This window comes from Candoia aspera, chromosome 1 (assembly GCF_035149785.1).
Source record: "Candoia aspera isolate rCanAsp1 chromosome 1, rCanAsp1.hap2, whole genome shotgun sequence".
In the NCBI taxonomy this organism is placed as follows: Eukaryota; Metazoa; Chordata; class Lepidosauria; order Squamata; family Boidae; genus Candoia; species Candoia aspera.
In genome coordinates, this window is record NC_086153.1 from 198,217,311 (window position 1) to 198,234,195 (window position 16,885).

A 16,885-nucleotide genomic window follows, 5' to 3' on the forward strand; every position below is an offset into this window, starting at 1 on the left:
TATAAAATAGCATCCAAGATGGCAATTAAAAGTTCCAATTTGGATTCATAAATACATGGGGACAACTTTAAGGTGCTGGCCACCCCCAGGATTGACTACCCCCCTTCCTGCCCCAAGTGAGATGGCAGAGCCAGGTCTTTAACTTCTTCTAGAAGGCCAGGAGAGCGGGGGCTTGCCTCACCTCTGGGGGAAGAGTGTTCCAAAGGGCAGGGGCCATGGCAGAGAAGGCCCACTTCCTGGACCCCGCCAATCGACATTCTCTCATGGACAGGGTCCATAACATGCCCTCTCTGCATGACCAGGTGGGATGGGTCAATGTAATGTTCATTCATAGATAATTTCTTTTTTGAAAATGCACCTTTCAAACCTGCATGGGTGAGATGGTCCCTCAGGTAACCTGGCCCCATGCCATGTAGGGTTTTAAAGGTAATAACCAACACCTTGAATTGGACCTGGAAGCAAACTGGCACCCAATGCAGCTCCCGCAGCAAAGGTGTTACGTGCGCTGTCCTTGGGGCACCCAAGACTGCCCGCGTGGCCACATTCTGAACCAGCTGTAGCTTAGGGATACTCTTCAAGGGTAGCCCCATGTAGAGTGCATCGCGGTAGTCTATACGGGAGATGACTAGGGCGTGAGTGACTGATTCTCTGTTCTCAAACTGAATCCCTTATGAAAGCCTTTTGTCTCCAGTTCCCCAACCACAGTGTCCAGTGATGCAACTAGGTGAGTTTAGACTATGCTGCCAATATTATAGGGATGCATGTTTATTGCTTGTTATGCTGATTCCAGGTAGATCTGCTTCCTTTTATATTTCTTTCCAACTGGCTGATACACACCATGAAATAACACTTCAGGTTGCAAATGTTTGCTATCTTGCTTACCAACAAAGTATAAGATGATAGGGTTTTAGTCTGGACTAATGGTGTATACTGTTTATTGTGATATATAATTAATGTTTGAATTTCTATTTTGTATTGAATTGTACTATTACTGGCTGATTTTTGATTGTAATAAATTGAAATTGAATTGAAGTTTAGACTCTGGATTGAACCATTTAATTGGTGGCAGGGGAACTTGAGATGGCTTCAGTTGGAATTTCCTCACTCTGCCCGACTGGTTGTTATATGTTTTACAACTAAAATATATTCCTGAGAAGTGAGAGATAGGGAGAAGGAAGATTTTTTAGGCTTCTTAAAGAGTAAATATATTCTGAGCATGGTTTTGATTTTATCTTATTTTTGCACTTTAAATTCTATGAATTTTTACTACAAGAATAAAATACTCATAAGCATCCGTTCCTAACCACAATGATGGCAGAATGATGAAATGTGCATCATGGTATCACAATACAAGCTCTGCACTTTCCTATGTGAACCACAAAGCCAAACAGGGTGGGGTTCATGTTGCAATGCAAGTTTTTTCTCTTATTCCTCCCCCAATGGACACCTGTAGAAACACTTTTACTTATATATCCATCCATTTCTTGTGGTTAATGGGAACTCGATTGTCAGTGGTCAAAAGTAAAATTTTCTTGGGTTGAACTCAACTCCTGGCAGATTCGTGGACACATCTGTGCAGCGTTTTGGCAAGAGTGCAGAAGTAGTTTGCCACTGGCTACTTCAGCGATGCTTTTGACGGTCCAGTCTAGCCTACAGCCCTGGAGGTTTACTGTCCAAGGACTTACCTGGCCTACTCCAGTCGAAATTCTGAGCCCAGAGTCCACCACCTGCTTCCACTCAGTATCATCTAAATCCTAATTAAAAGTAACAGGGATCTTGGAAAGAGCATCTATAACTATGCTTATCCCCTCCTAACTACAAAATATATACAGTGTATTCATTTTCCTCTTTTAAAAGATACAGCAACAATACTCTGTGGTTATTTTATTACTTTTTTTAGTCTTATAATCATTTTATTTTCTTCAAAACAAAGGTGCGTTTTCAAAAAAGAGTATCTATGAATGAACAGATAATTACTGAGGTATACCATTATTGCTCAATATAGCATTAGTGAAAGATATCAAACAGACTGTATTGTTTTTATGATAAAAAAGAAGTATAAATTTTTGTGCTTAATGCCAGAATCACTATATTATTATTTATAAATGTTAAAAGAAAAGAAAAAGAAAAACAGCCCTAAATGTAATATAGGTAAATATTTAATTTCTGACTTCCCCCTTCTTTATACTCCAACTGATTTGCTGTACCCGCTAGCATAAGCTTTAGAAATCATACTCTAAATATTTGTATTTCCCTGGCTGGGTCATATGTAACATCTGTGTGGACTACTGTATCTTTTTAGGGCTTAGCATTATGTAAGAAAGCAGCCCCTAGTGAGCTTGGGGCCTAGTTCAACATAAGACAGTGCTGGGATAGTTCCCAGGTGATATGGAGTTCTTGGAGATTTGGTCCCAAAGTATCGGATATGCACCAAATTGGACAAGACTGTTAGTTGAAAAAGTAACTGGAAAAGAATAAATCCTATGAAAGAGTAGGTGGCTCAGATTCATTCTGTATGCTGGGTATATCCATTTTACTCACATTTCAATGGTGTGATCAGTTCCAGACTTAGGAAATTGAAAGAGTGCCATTAAGTAACTGGCAGACAAAATCAGAAAATACCAGGTTTTTAGTTTCTTGGTGCAATATCTGAAGGCACTGAAGAGTTGCATATGAATATATATATATATATAGAGAGAGAGAGAGAGAGAGAGAGAAAGAGAGAGAGAGAGAGAGAAGACTGGTTCTAAGGGACCAACTGTGTAATCTTAAACATGCTTGTTTAAAAGTAGATATTACTGAATTCATCTGGACTTGTTCCCAGGTATATGCAAATGGAAATGCACCCTAAATGAAATTTGACATCAGCAAAACTGAATAATGTATTTATGGTCTATGCAAAAAGGGAAAGACTTTCTTTTGCATTACTGTAGTACTTTATATTCTAGGATGTAACTTGAATTTTCTCTCATCGCCTTCACCGTTTCTATATTAAACAGGGGTTTCTTTTAATTGATGTACTCATTCAGCATGTTTTCATAGAAGTGTATCTCATTATGATCAATGGATGTTATCCTCAAGTAAGCATTAAATAAGATTTCTTTAATGAAACACATGCCTTCTGTCTCACACACACACCTCTGCATGTCTTCTCCACTATATGGGATTGCAGCTTAAAAGTTTGGGACAAAAACTGGAATAATGATATTTTAGAATGCATTGGTAAAACTGTTATTCCTTAATACAATACTGATTATAAATGCCAGTAGCTCTCCTGGACTCTCAGCAAAGAATAAATGTTTTTCTTATTAGCTACCTGATCCTTTTACCTGGGGAAGCCAGTGATCTTCTTCCCAATGAATACTGTAAATCCCAAGTTTCTATATACAGACACCAAGACATATTCTACTGTATTTTTATATGTCAGTCAATAGATAATCTGAATTTTGCCATTCTACTATGCATGGATCTTAATTTAAATCTATCTTCCATATTTCCAAAACATACTGTAAGTAGCACTTGCCCAATTTGCTATTGAGTCATACAATTCACTAAATCTTTGTGTAAGTGGAGTTGAGTTGTGACACAGACCCTTTGCAGCCACCCACAGTTCATTCCAGGGTTTAGAACGCCCTTAAAAATCTGTTTCCAATTGTATGGAAAACATTTGAAATTTGGCATGGCTTATTAGAACACACTTTTAAAAAAAATCAGTCTCAGATTTGGCCTGCATCTGAGAAAGCTGACACTGCTTTTCAAACTGTTTTGGGAGGTTTAGTGACCAACCTTCAGAACAGCAAAGAAGCACTAGGACTTTTTAAGACAACAGGAAGCATGAAGGTCTGTAAAAAGAAAATAAAACTCAAGTATCTGAATCTGGGCAATTTAAATCATTGAGTCTGTTGCTCTACTGTGAAACAATGTTTGATGCATAAGCATGCTCAAGCAAGGAAAGAAAGAAATGGATAAAAGTTGAAAGCGTACTTTAAGGAGATGGTGGTAGTTGGCAGGACTTAACTAAAATTGCTGCAGAAATGCTATAGCTTTGCTGCAGGAGGAAGGGAAAACTGTGAAAATTTGTGCTTGTTTCTTTCCTGCAGGTTCAGATGAAAATCCTAGTTGGAGTGCTCTCCTGTCTTTTGCTCTCCTTATTAATTCTGTGCATTGTGTTGATTCCTTCAAAAGGTATGTTAACTTTTGGGGGGAGGGGTGGGAAGAGAAATATTACTTCATTTTGCATCATTGGAAGTATTTGCAGAGGATATTCTTTTTTACAGAATGTATCATGTGTATACACTAATCTAACTTGCTAAGACCCTAACTTGGACAGCATTTGTGCACACACAACCGCAATTTTTTTCTTTTAAGTATTTGGTGATATTTGTACAGAGATTTGTAAGTCTGTAAAACTCTGTAACTATGGCTTTGATAAAATTTAGAAATACTGGACAGACATATCTGTATCCAAGTAAAAGAGCAATGTTTGGAGATATCCGTGGATGGGATCTTTTCAAATGATACACTTACCTGCATGAACTTTGCAGTCAAGTTGCAAACTATAAATTAAACAGCCCTGTTTCATGCATTGCTTTCTGTGGTCACAGTAGATCTGTTTTAATATGCAAATGCTAGAGTGTTAATATGGCTCACCTTTCTTACCCAACCTTTTCATTCACCTAACCTCAAGTTGCCTTCCTTGCACAAATCTGAGTCAAATCATTGGCACCTGGGTTCATCCCTCTTTAAAAAAAATCCTGAAACAGTTCATTTCTCCTGTGAAGACTTGAGAGCCTCAAAAGCAGGGGGGGGGGACTTACTAAGGAGGCATGCATGTACACACACACCCATAAACAGCTGTCTTTTTCATCAGCCTTTTATTTAAAATTATGCTATATTGTTATATGCAGTACATGTAGTAGGAAAAAAGCTCTTTTGATAGGTCTATAAAAGCTAGAGACCATTAACATCTTCAGCTAATCCGGTATATGTGTGAACCAAATTAATGTTGCCTGGGAAGAAGCATTAAGTGCTACTTTGAACAGCTTTACCAGAATCTGGTTAATCTTTTCTCATTGCCAGCAAGCTGAAACCCTTAACTGGTGTTTCTGGGAACCTGGAACCTTTGGCAGGCATACAAAGCATATCTGTTAACTCACCACATATTTCTTTGCTGATATTGGGCTAAGAAGTATTTAAGTTTTAACAATTGTGCATGCAGTCTCTTTCTGTAAATTGCAGACAGTTTTAAAGTACTAATATGTCAGTCCTGTAGTGGCTGGAACCAAACTTGACTGGCCCTCATCAGTGGTTTGGCACTTGAATCTTTTTCAGTCCCATTGTTTAATCTCAGAACCCATGATATGAGAAGAAAAAACAGCATCTGAGCATGTTCAAAGTATATTTTCTTTACAGCCTCCTCTTTCATTTGTCTAAGGCCTGGAGAAAGGGGCAGTAGATCAGAGGACTAAGTCAAGAGGTTTTAACTTAGCTTTTTCCTTTAGATGTGCTGGGCCAATTACTCCCACTGACATAGTGGCAGGAAATTCAGGGGCTTGTAATTTCCATTCATCTGCAGAGCTCCAGTTTGGGGAAGGCTGTTGTAACTGAAGTTCACAGAAAATTAAGCCAACACACCTTTTCTTAGCCAAGCTGATCAAATAAAACTGAGCAAACAGTCTAGTTCCAAGACTCATGCATGGTCCACAGTACTACAGAGGATACTAGAAGTTGCTGCCAACCTCATCACAGTTTCTCTGGTGCTTTACAATATACTTTATATTCAGTATACAACATATTGTAAACTTGCAGTTTATGTGACATCTGTCTGATGTAAGAGCTAGCTAAATAGATAACAGAAATGCACCATTCTCCTCCTAACCAGGCTTAGAAGGGACTTACATGGGACTTAGGTTACAGCAAAATGAAATAATTTCACGTGATGAGCACAGTCCTTACTTGAATAGATCTTTCATAGAGCTGCTGAAGACAACAAATTGTCTCACACAACCTTATTGAATGATTAAGTGTTAATACCAAACATGTAATTAACAGATGTTTTATGTCTAAATATGTTATACAAACACATAATTAATGAGGGGGGGTGTTTTTTGTGGAACATGCACACAAGTAAAGAACTGCTAACAAAACCATAATTTCATGCTGATGAAAATGTCATCTTTTTTTTTGAAACAAGTATGTTGTATAAGCTTTTAATTCTCAGTTTTTGAAGCCATTGGACTCCTGACAGGGGGAACCAACTTTTTTAAAAACTTCATCTCCAACATTTCTTGCCAGCTCAGTATTTTTTATATGATAGTGATATTTGTGTACCTAGGTTCCCTTTTATGTTTATTTGTCTTGACAGTTTTCTTCTGCATTAGTGCTGGTGAGGAGCTGTGTCAACAGTGGAAGTGACATGTTTATTCTATAGTAACTAATAGTTAGAACTAATAGAGGAAGAACCCAAAGCATTATCATTTAAAACACATATACACTCACACACCTGTTAAAATAAAGATGCTTTTGTATTGCAAAGGGCAACAGTCACCAAACTAGAAAGGTGTGAAGGAGCTAATGGTTAAAAGTGATTGTAGAACTAGGGAGAGAGGCTACAGTATAGGAGAAGTTTAGACTCTTTATTTAGTGGAATCATGGACACCTTCTTCCCTCAAGCTAACCTTACATTTATTTGGGAAGAAGCCCTAATTTAATTCAGGAGAGAATAATATACTTTCAAAGTAAAAATAATAAAACAAACACCAGTAACAGGTATCCCCAGAGGATGGGGTCAAAAAGTCAGGATGGTGGCCACAGCCACACAATAGAAGCCCTACCCTTTTTACAGACATCACACATGCAGTGCATGTAAAAAAGGGGCAGGGTGTTGATTGTGCAATCAGGGTTACCATCTTGATGTTTTCGACCCTAACACTCTGGGAATATCCCTGGTCTGTAATAGTGGTTGGACATTTCAATTGCCCTATGATATAAAGACAGGATATTAATCAAAGATCTAATGAGCTTTGCCACTCCACAACTTTTTCAATTTGCAGCATGTGACACTGCAGATTCAAGTGGAATTTGCCCACGATCAATACCTTTTACAATTGAATTGTATTTTTCAGGAAGAAATGAGAGCAGGAGGAGAGAGATCCGTAAAACTAGGGGGAACAATCACCTGTTCATTCCACTTTGCATCTGGTATAGTGGGAGTGCCAGGGAACAGCTATGAGCTGACATATGGTTTCCTTGCATGGGATAGCCACAACAACAAGCTACAGATTGTTCTTTCTATGTTACATCTTGGGTAGACTTAAGGAACCTCAGGTCTGGGGAGGCTTAGTGTTCATGTTGGGTTTTGTAAGGATTGCCTATTCTAAAACACCATCAGACTCATGAGCAAGATCACAAAGATATCTGATTTATTAAAGAATAGTGCGCAGGATCACAAAGAAAGCTGAGAATGGAAAAAGTGTGCCAAATGCAAACTAAAAACCCTCGGTACAAATGAGATCCCTCCCCCTGTAGAATCTTCCCAAGCTCACAATCCCAGGTGCTCCTAACGGCTTCTGATGGTCCGCGGGAAAAGTCCTTGAGCAGAGCACATAACCCAAACACATTCCATTGAAATGAACATAGATACAGAGCTTGGCACAAGGTTTCACAGCAGCTCCCTCCCAACCAGAAATGCGCGTCAGCGCCATGGCATGTGAAACGTTACAATGTACAGTGCACATTGAAACAGTGAACATGACAGGTTTTCAAGGAGAGGCATGAATGGAGCTCCTTCAAGAGATGATGGTGCTTTCTAACCCAATAGTGCTGGTAATTTGTTTAGCATGTTTATCCTAATGTGTTAATACACTACTTATACTTCTTAGTTGCAGATAATAGTATATTGGCTTGCAGTATAGTCTTTAGATCAGAGAGCCTAGCTTGTATAAAACAGCTTGAACATGCTTAGGAGAAATCAGGCTTTTTGCTCTTGTGGCCAAACTGTGCCCAAATGTGCCCAAACTGACTGGTACTGTCCTACCTATTAAGCAAGGAAGGCTATGCATGGCTGCCAGGACTGGTAGTAAAGTTAAGGCAACGGGTTAGAAACCAGGAGACTGAGATAGTTCCGCCTTGGGCATGAAAGCCAGCTGGGTGACCTTGGGCCAGTCACTCACTCTCAGCCCAACTCACTTCACAGGGTTGTTGTTGTGGAGAAAATAGGAGGAGGAAGGAGTATTTTGTATGTTCGCCGACTTGAGTTATTTATAAAAATAATAAAGGCAGGATATAAATTGAATAAATAAATAAAGCCTTGATTAACAGAGCCATGATAAATACCTGGAGGATAGAAGTGATGGGCCATGTGGTGTTGACCATGGCACATGGAAGATTGTTACTTGGCATGTAAGAGTACTAAATAGCATGAATTAACAAACAAAATAAATGGAAGAAAGAAACATAGATATGTTGCATATCTGTAAAATTAAAGGAAAAGGGAAGGCTGTAATAGAGTTGAACTAGGGTTTTTGATCCTTTGGAGTGCAGTTTATGAGTGCATGTGGGGAAGTGAAGGTATAGGTTTCATTATGAAAGAAAGAACTCAAATGTATGTCAGAATTGGTGTTCATCAAGATTGTTGAGAGTGAGTATGAAAGGATGAATCCATAGGTTGATGATAATTGCATGTTACGCTCCAGGAATGAAAGAATCAGAGATGAGTTCTGGGGGAAATTGTGCAGTGTTCAGAATTAACATAGACCATAAGGGAAAAATTGCTAGGTGACATGATTTATTTATTTATTTATTTGATTGATTGATTGATTTATATTACCGCCCCTCTCCCCCAATGGGGAGGGTTATCAATGGGAAGAGGGGACAGAAAAGTTATTGGACCATTTGGGGACCCAAGAATGAATGAGAATGGTGACTCTGGTGATTATCTGTTCAGAAAAAAAAGTCTGTCTGTTTTGAATATGTGATATAAGCACCAGTCAGTTCAAAGGAATGAGTGATAACTCTAAAAGCATTATTGACTTTTTTGTGGGAAATTGACGTGGGAGAAAAGGAAATAAATTAAAGTAGAACTACTGGAATAGAAAGTATGAGTTCTACGTGACAAGTTTTAGGGGGCAATTAATTTCCCAACAGAGTGAAGGGGAAGTGGATATAGAAAAAGAGGATGTGAAAGCTGCTTAGGAACTTAGCTAAAAGAACCATGTTACAGTATGCCAGAAAATGTTGGCTGAATCTGTACTAAAGATGGGGAAATGTCATGAGTACTGCTGGTGAGCAGGAGTGGGCCCAACTCCTGCTTACCAGCAGTACTCATGACAGTAAATGAGTAAAGACATTTTCGGATAAGTAAATGCTGGTAGAAAGTTAGTATATGGTCTATGGTCTGTTGCAATATCTGAATCCTTTCCAAAGGAAGCAAAAATGGCTTTGCATAATAATGTGCTTCTACCATCTTTTTATATAGAAGTGAGAGTCAGATTTACTAGGAGAAACATAAAAGTAATTTAAAGGCCATGGAAATGAGGACTTGAAGTGTGTGTGTAAAACAAGAAGAAGCAGTATCAAGAATAAATTGGTGATGCATGAATATAGATTAAATTCAGAAGTGAGTACCTAGAACAAAAGAACTAAGTTGAGATGATTAGGTCATAGTGAGAGAATGAACAATGATCAAATTATAAAACAAATATGTGAAGGAAGAACGAATGGATTGAGAGGAAGGGGAAAACAAGAAGTCATGGCTGGAAGGAGGTGATGAGGTCCTCAAAAAGAGAAGTAAGAAGTTTAAAGAACAAAAGGCAGTGTGTGAAGCAGTGTATGGAGGTGGTGGAAGCAAGGAGGTCTTGCAAGGATCGAAAGGCATGGAGAAGTACATATCATGAAAAGTGTTGGTGTAAACTGGTTTTAACTATGGTTCCTGTTCTTTTTTTCTTATCTCATGCCTTTGGATGGCTATTTCTTATTGCTTCTTCAGGCTCCACATAATATTGTTTGTTTTGAAAGGGAATAGCATAATGGATAATGTATGTGTGTATGTGTGTGCAAGTTGCACTATCCGTATACTATTGCATCACCCAAATTGTACACAGTCCCTTTATGTTTGTCTTCCAAACCGTTGGGTTTATTGCAATCATGATTAATTCTCTAAACCAACCTTTCTCAACCTTTTGACCCTGGAGGAACCCTTCAAATATTTTTCAGGCCTTGGGGAACCCCTGACATTCAGGCTCAAATATAGGCCAGAAGTTACAAAATTATTATATTCATTTCATGTGTAGGCCTTAATGTATGCATTAACAGTGTTCTTAAACTAAAAATAAAGAAACTTGCCTCTTTTATGTGAAGTTGCCTGAATTTGAAATAATTTTTTAAATAAATTGTGATCTCCCAGGGAACCCCTAGTGCCCTCTTGTGGAACCCTAGGGTGCCATGGAACCCTGGTTGGGAAACCCTGCTCTAACCTATCTGAATCATTAATCACATGGGGGGCAAAGAACCGAAGTTTCCACAAATAAGCATAAAACATGAATTTATGCAGTTCAGTAAATTATTCAGACCCTAAGGATAAAAACATGAATTAGCAAGTGACCTTGTGATTATCGCATGCCCATTTAAAGAGAATGTGAAGAGAATGAGTAATTTGTGTCTGTTTTCATACCAGAACTCCTAGTGAAATGGCTGTTGTATTAAATTACCTGATTTATTGCAGGAAATTGTAACAATTTTAGAATTTGTTTCTTAGAATCTATTTCTTAATAGAAAGTTTCTTAATGTTCTTGGTGAATTACTGCTTTGTGTATTTAGCCTGGTTAAATTCAAGTTAAAACATGCATCCTTCTCAAACCTAGGTTAGAGAGATTGTTGTCCGATGTTTCTGTCCCTCCCAAAAAAACCCTCACAAGAGTTTACTTCTTTATAAAAACAAGTTTTTATGGTTTTTGCAAAAATGTGTAAATGATTAACCCCAAAGCATTGCTATATGCCATCTTTGTATCAGTTAAATACAACAACATATACAATTATGACTGAGAAAATCAAGGACAAAAATGAAACAGGGCAATCATGGCAAAACTACAAGAATTGCAAGTATTGGTTTGTTGCCTATGCAACTGTACTTCTCAATAGTGTCCTCCCTCATTTTCTTATATATGTTTACAGTATAGTAGATGTATTCCACAAAGGAAAATAAAAATGGAATTCCATTCGGTTTTCTAATACATGCCAAAAGAATGTCATGATTTCCCATATTATTTTGAACACTTGGTATCTTATTGAGTGCTGATGTTAACATACATGTTGACAATCCCAGAATACCTTTGATAATGTCCATAATAAACATTTCTCCACTATTTGAAATGCACGAGCCAAACTTTCATGTTGGTAATGGCATGCACATTTTAAAACTTTCACGAAACTAGCCTTGAGTTACTGCCATTCACATGCTAAAATTGATCCTTACCAAATGTTGGATATTTACAAATGCATTTTCTAACATTAAATAGAACATGGAAAATTGAAAATTAGAGATGCAGCTTTTTTTCTTCCCTGTTAGGCACATCCTAGGCAATTTGGTTTGTATGGAAGGTGTTATTTAATAATTAAATTAGTAATATTTCTGATTCATGGCATGCTTTTTGGAAATAATATTTTCTAAATGTTCCAATCCCCCCTCCCCCCTTCCTCCCTCTCTCCCATCCCTCCCTCTCTATCTCTCTATCATCTATCTTTCTTTCTTTCTTTCTTTCTATCTATCTATCTATCTATCTATCTATCTATCTATCTATCTATCTATCACATTACCCAACTTAAGGAAATAACATTCCAGAAATAATTTAGAGTCTGCCCAATGCCAAACATCTCTGGTTGGCTTACACTTCAAAAGTAAGGAACAATAAAAATTAAGAAACAGATCATAGACATCCAGAACAGAAAATCATACATACCAATAAGAAACAACCTACAGGGGCTCAGCAACCACTCTGCGCCAAGGCCTGAGAGACCAGCCCACTTTCCAGAGATTTTTGGAGCTTCATCCATATGGATCTCAGGCGGGATGCTATTCCAGAGGGACGGTACCACAACAGAGGATGTGTGTGTCCTAGGTCCTGATAAATGACATCATTTAATCAAAGGGATCTGGAGCACACTCATTCTGCCCAATCTTACTGGGCAAAAATGACCAAAGATAGGTGGTCCTCAAATAACTAGGCTAATTTTTCAAATGAGCTGAGGATGGTACATCTTGCATCATTTAGATCTTACATACTTTTTTCTGTTTGATTTCTTTTGGACTACAACCTCCATGAACTTAAAATTAGTACCCAACTCAACAAATAAAAATACAGCATTCCAGGTGCAATTTCTGTATATTATGTCAACTGTTATTAATCCTGTCATCTCTATTTTGTTTCTAAAGTTGAACATGAACAAAATAATCCCAGGCCTCTTACATTGGATGAATATTTCAGTGGAGATTTTAATTATAAAACCTTTTCTCCATACTGGGTTTCAGGTATGTGATGAAATTAATTTGGATATATGGGATGCTTTTGTTATCTGCTAAAACTTTTTTTTTTTAATGGATTGTTTGGGTTTCACTCATGGTTTGTTGCCTTGAGTAGTGCAAAGGCGGTGGAAGGACGGGGTGCATGCTATCTCAAACAGTTGACTAAATCAATTAGCCTGCCTAAAATGTACAAAGAATTGGAAGACTTGAGATAATTGGCAGTGATATTAAGGAGTCATTGAGGATTGAGATCTGTAAGACTTGCTTCCAAGGTAATTGTAGATAAAACCATTGCAGCGCAAGTGTATAAAACCCAAAAGTTCTTCGTGAGGAACAATTTACATGTGATATGAAGATGATGATAATGATGATGACCATCATCATTCCTTAGATAATCATGATTCTTCTACAAATATATACAGCTATGAGCTATTACTGGAGTATTTTATTTGAAACCACAGGGTTTCTAGACTTGGTCAGAACCTAAATAGTTACAGTAGCCTAAAACAGTGTGTCTCAAACTTGGCAACTTGAAGATGTGTGGACTTCTGGCTGGCTGGGGAATTCTGAGAGTTGAAGTCCATACATCTTCAAGTTGCCATGGTTGAGATATACTGGTCTAAAATCTAAATTCCTAGTTCAGTGTTCCATAATCTTTGAAGCTTTTAAAAAGATAAGATGAGCAATTCTGACATAATTTGGTTTCTTGGTGCAGGGAAATTAGCTGGTACCAAAGAATTATTTTTTCCATGCTTATTTCTATAAAGTAGTCACATTATAGAAAACAAAAATAGGGATGATGTGTCAATTTAGGTTCTGTTTTATTTTTGTGAATCTGTAAAGTTCAATTTGTCAGGTATGAGCTTTGGTTTTATGCATTTTGCATGTATTTTGATGGACTTGCAATTTAGATTAATACACAGTTTTTATTTTCAAAATCCCAATATAAAATTTATACATTGTTTTCATGAGTATTTGTATTTTTGTGCAGGAAATAAATAAATATATATGAATTACATTGCAAAATGTTAAAAAAGCATTAATAATAATCAAATACTCACCCAAGTAAAAAAATGGGATAAAAGTCAGATTTAAAAGTTTAGGTTTTGGTTCAAAAATACAAAATTTACCTTCAACTGTGAGGTAAATCAATTTGTTCCCCATCCCTACCACTATCATTTAAGAAGGTTTTTAATCTCTGCACATAATTGATTTTTCTCAGCTTTGCTGTCATTTTTGCCTATTCAAAATTACAAGATCAAAGGGCCATTTTTTTACCTCCTTTACCTTTCTTCCCATAGCTCATTTATTTACCTGCATGGAAATTCCTTGCCTATAAGCAATTAAATTCATGATTGCCTTAGATATGCAACAAGATAGCATTTGCATGAAACCTATTTAACGATCAAATTTCTCCTCCCATTTAAGGAAATGAATATCTTCATCAGTCTAAAGATAATGTCATCCTTCACAATGTGGAATCAGGGCAATCAATCACTATCTTGATGAATAGCACCCTTGTATGTATGGCTGCTGTTTTTAAATTTAATTTATCTAAGTGATGGTTATGTTTTGGTGCTTTAATCTGATGCTTTAATCTTCCAGAAACAAGTGAATGCCACAAATTATGTGATGTCTGCAGATCAGAATTTTATACTGTTGGAAAGCAATTATTCTAAGGTAATATTTTTTTTAAAGTTGGTATGGTATCCCTATTACTTTCAGGGCATTAATGAAAATTCCTCAAAGGAATTCCTTCATTAACCTTCCAACCTTAGCCTCCATGGTAAATCAATCATTACTGCAAAGTGGAGGGGTAGGAATTTCTTGTATTTTGCTTTGGGTAAAGAATCAGCCCTTCATCCCTGCCAGACTGACTCTTGTGCACTGGCCTCTACTCTTGAGGACATGTCCTAAGGCCTGAGGGACACATGTAGGTAACCTCTTAAGAAATAGGCTGGATGGAGAGGAAACTTTAGACCCTTTGCCCAGTCACTAGTCTGGGAATAAGGGAATTAGTTAATATTACTAGAAACCCTGTCCTACTCTTTTGTCCCCTTGCATGTTATATACCCAGAGAGCAGCTATTGTAGAAATTAAACACGATTATGTGTCACCCAGAAGGTTATTAGCCCTGTGCAAGCATTCTGCTTGGCTAAAAGGGTGGGGAGAAAGGCCAAAGTGCACACATGGATATCCACCCATGCATACAAGCCTTGCCTCCAGTGTCCTGTCCCTACCTGCTCAGTCCACAATCATGCCATGTTAACAGAGAAGATATAAAGGGCACTTCTCTTTGCATTTCCAACGAGGAGCAAGATTTTTGATTGCACTGAGATTTGTGTTCAAGCAAATCTGAACAGAAGTCTTTTTCAGAACTTTCCTCTCAACAGAGCGTGCTAAACGGGATGGCATAGTGAAAGTAGTGCTTGTGTGCATGTGTTCATTTCTATTTTTTCACTTGCATGGGCACCTGCACAGGGTTATTAAACATTAGAATGTACAGCATCTCCTATTATATTCCACATCTGGAAATCCTTCCAAGTAGTGGAAAGCTCCATGATGGCCACTCAACATGTAAGAGTGGCTAACCATATCCATTATCATGGTGGGTCCAAGGTTCCATATTCGTAATGCTGATTAATGTCTGTTGATCTAGCCAATCACAGGATGAGAAATTGGTTCCTTTTCTGGAGACACTATTTACATCAATAAGAAGCATTTCCAAAAGCTTCATGACTTCAAAATGGTGATGGCTGCTCCTAAAGCAGTACCACTGTGGATACTCACAGAGTTTTCATAGAAATTGTTTACCTGATTGCATTGTCATTAATAAAGCCGAGATAGTGATCTGAATGAAGACCTCAGTAGAAAGCATTATGAAGATTAGATAACCTGTTTTACAATTAGCAAAAATAATTATTTTCTCTCTCCATTGTAACCTTTTCAGCTTTGGAGGTACTCTTACACAGCATCCTATCACATTTATGATCTTAGACTAGGGTAAGACAGATTTATTTTCTTGTTGACTAAAACATTAGTAATGTTTAAGTATATGTGTTGTTCTTTTTGAAACCCATTAAGACATTTTAAAAAATAGGTTTCAAACAGAGCTGTTATCTCTAGTGATATTTCCAAATATGTGCTGGAATGTTTCGTTTTGTTCTCCATTAATTGTATTAGACTCTATTTAAATTGTTTATCAGTCACTTTTAAATAGTTTTCATTGGGCTGGGCCCAGCATTGTTGTTAGAATTCAGATGAGCTGAATTAATGGTTTTGTTAAGATGATAAGCGGCAATAAGACTTGTGCATTTCAATGCCAGCACTGACCAAAAGGAAAACTGCAAGGAGACCAGTCCTACTATTTAAGAAGCCCTAACAGACCAGGAGAGGTCAGATGCAGTGCCAACTCAAGGATATATGGCACCCCTAGGCCACATTGACTAATGGTGTCACCTCCTGCTGAAATGGAAAATTTTAGGATGATTCAGAAGGAGGGGCAGTGTTGGTGCTCCCTAAGCTTTGCACCCTAGGCCAGTACCTACTTGGCCTAAGCCCAAAGCCAACCCTGGTCAGCAGATTCAAGTTCACTTGCTCAATATTTTGAAGAATTGCCTGTATGCTGTTATATCTGCTTTTGCTTCATCTATAATGATTGTGTGATTTTTTTTCTTAAATAATATTCTTTTGAAACCTTTTGTGGAACTTTTATTCTATATTTTGTTCCATTTATTACACAAAAAGTAGGTTCTTTTGGTTGGAGCACCCAGTGGTGGGCTGCTCTCCCAAAGATGAATTGACAGATCCCAGCTTTACAATCATTCAAAGGGTAAATATATTAGGTTGGAAATTCTATCCAGATTTGATTCATTGTATTGTATTGTATTGTATTGTACTGTATTGCAGTATTTACTTATCCCTAATTCAGTCCATGCCATGGGACTTCCTTGTGTGTACAGTACATGTTACAAACGTACATAGGTTTTAGTTTCAAGAAAAGAAATACATATGCATATAAACACCTATGCATATAGATACTTATATATCATGTTAAATAGTAAATACATTTAGATTTCCTTAACAGTTGGCATTTCTTTTTAATGGTTGGTGTTGATTTTTTAAATCTTGCTTGAAACTATTTTTAAATTTTGTTTTTTGCTTTCTTCAAAATCAGTGATAACAGCTTTCAGCCTATATCAACAAAACACCGTTCATGGAACACTCAGGACATTTCCACACCAGTATGATTTTTACTCCCCAGAGCCTCAGAAGCAGATTGAAGGCGGTCTGTAATTGTTTTCACTTCTGCTTCTTTAGAATAAGAAAAAGGAGCAAAATCATTGCCTCATCTCAAGCTGTTGGAGA

The 16,885-nt window shown here is 37.4% G+C and overlaps 1 protein-coding gene across 3 annotated transcripts in view; it reads left to right on the forward strand.

Annotated features, from left to right (window-relative positions):
* The first annotated feature begins 3,705 nt into the window (after positions 1-3,705).
* The window catches only part of FAP (fibroblast activation protein alpha), a 51,333-nt gene continuing 38,153 nt past the window's right edge, over positions 3,706-16,885 (forward strand). The window contains exons 1-6 of one of the 3 annotated variants that reach the window (XM_063318293.1): positions 3,706-3,840; positions 4,101-4,185; positions 12,428-12,523; positions 13,946-14,037; positions 14,123-14,197; positions 15,468-15,520. In XM_063318293.1, the coding sequence (XP_063174363.1) occupies positions 3,835-3,840; positions 4,101-4,185; positions 12,428-12,523; positions 13,946-14,037; positions 14,123-14,197; positions 15,468-15,520 (407 nt within the window). In that variant the 5' untranslated portion in view covers positions 3,706-3,834. Of the gene's footprint in view, positions 3,841-3,901; positions 4,000-4,100; positions 4,186-12,427; positions 12,524-13,945; positions 14,038-14,122; positions 14,198-15,467; positions 15,521-16,885 lie in introns of those variants that run through there. The other 2 variants (XM_063318295.1, XM_063318294.1) reach the window with 2 other exon arrangements.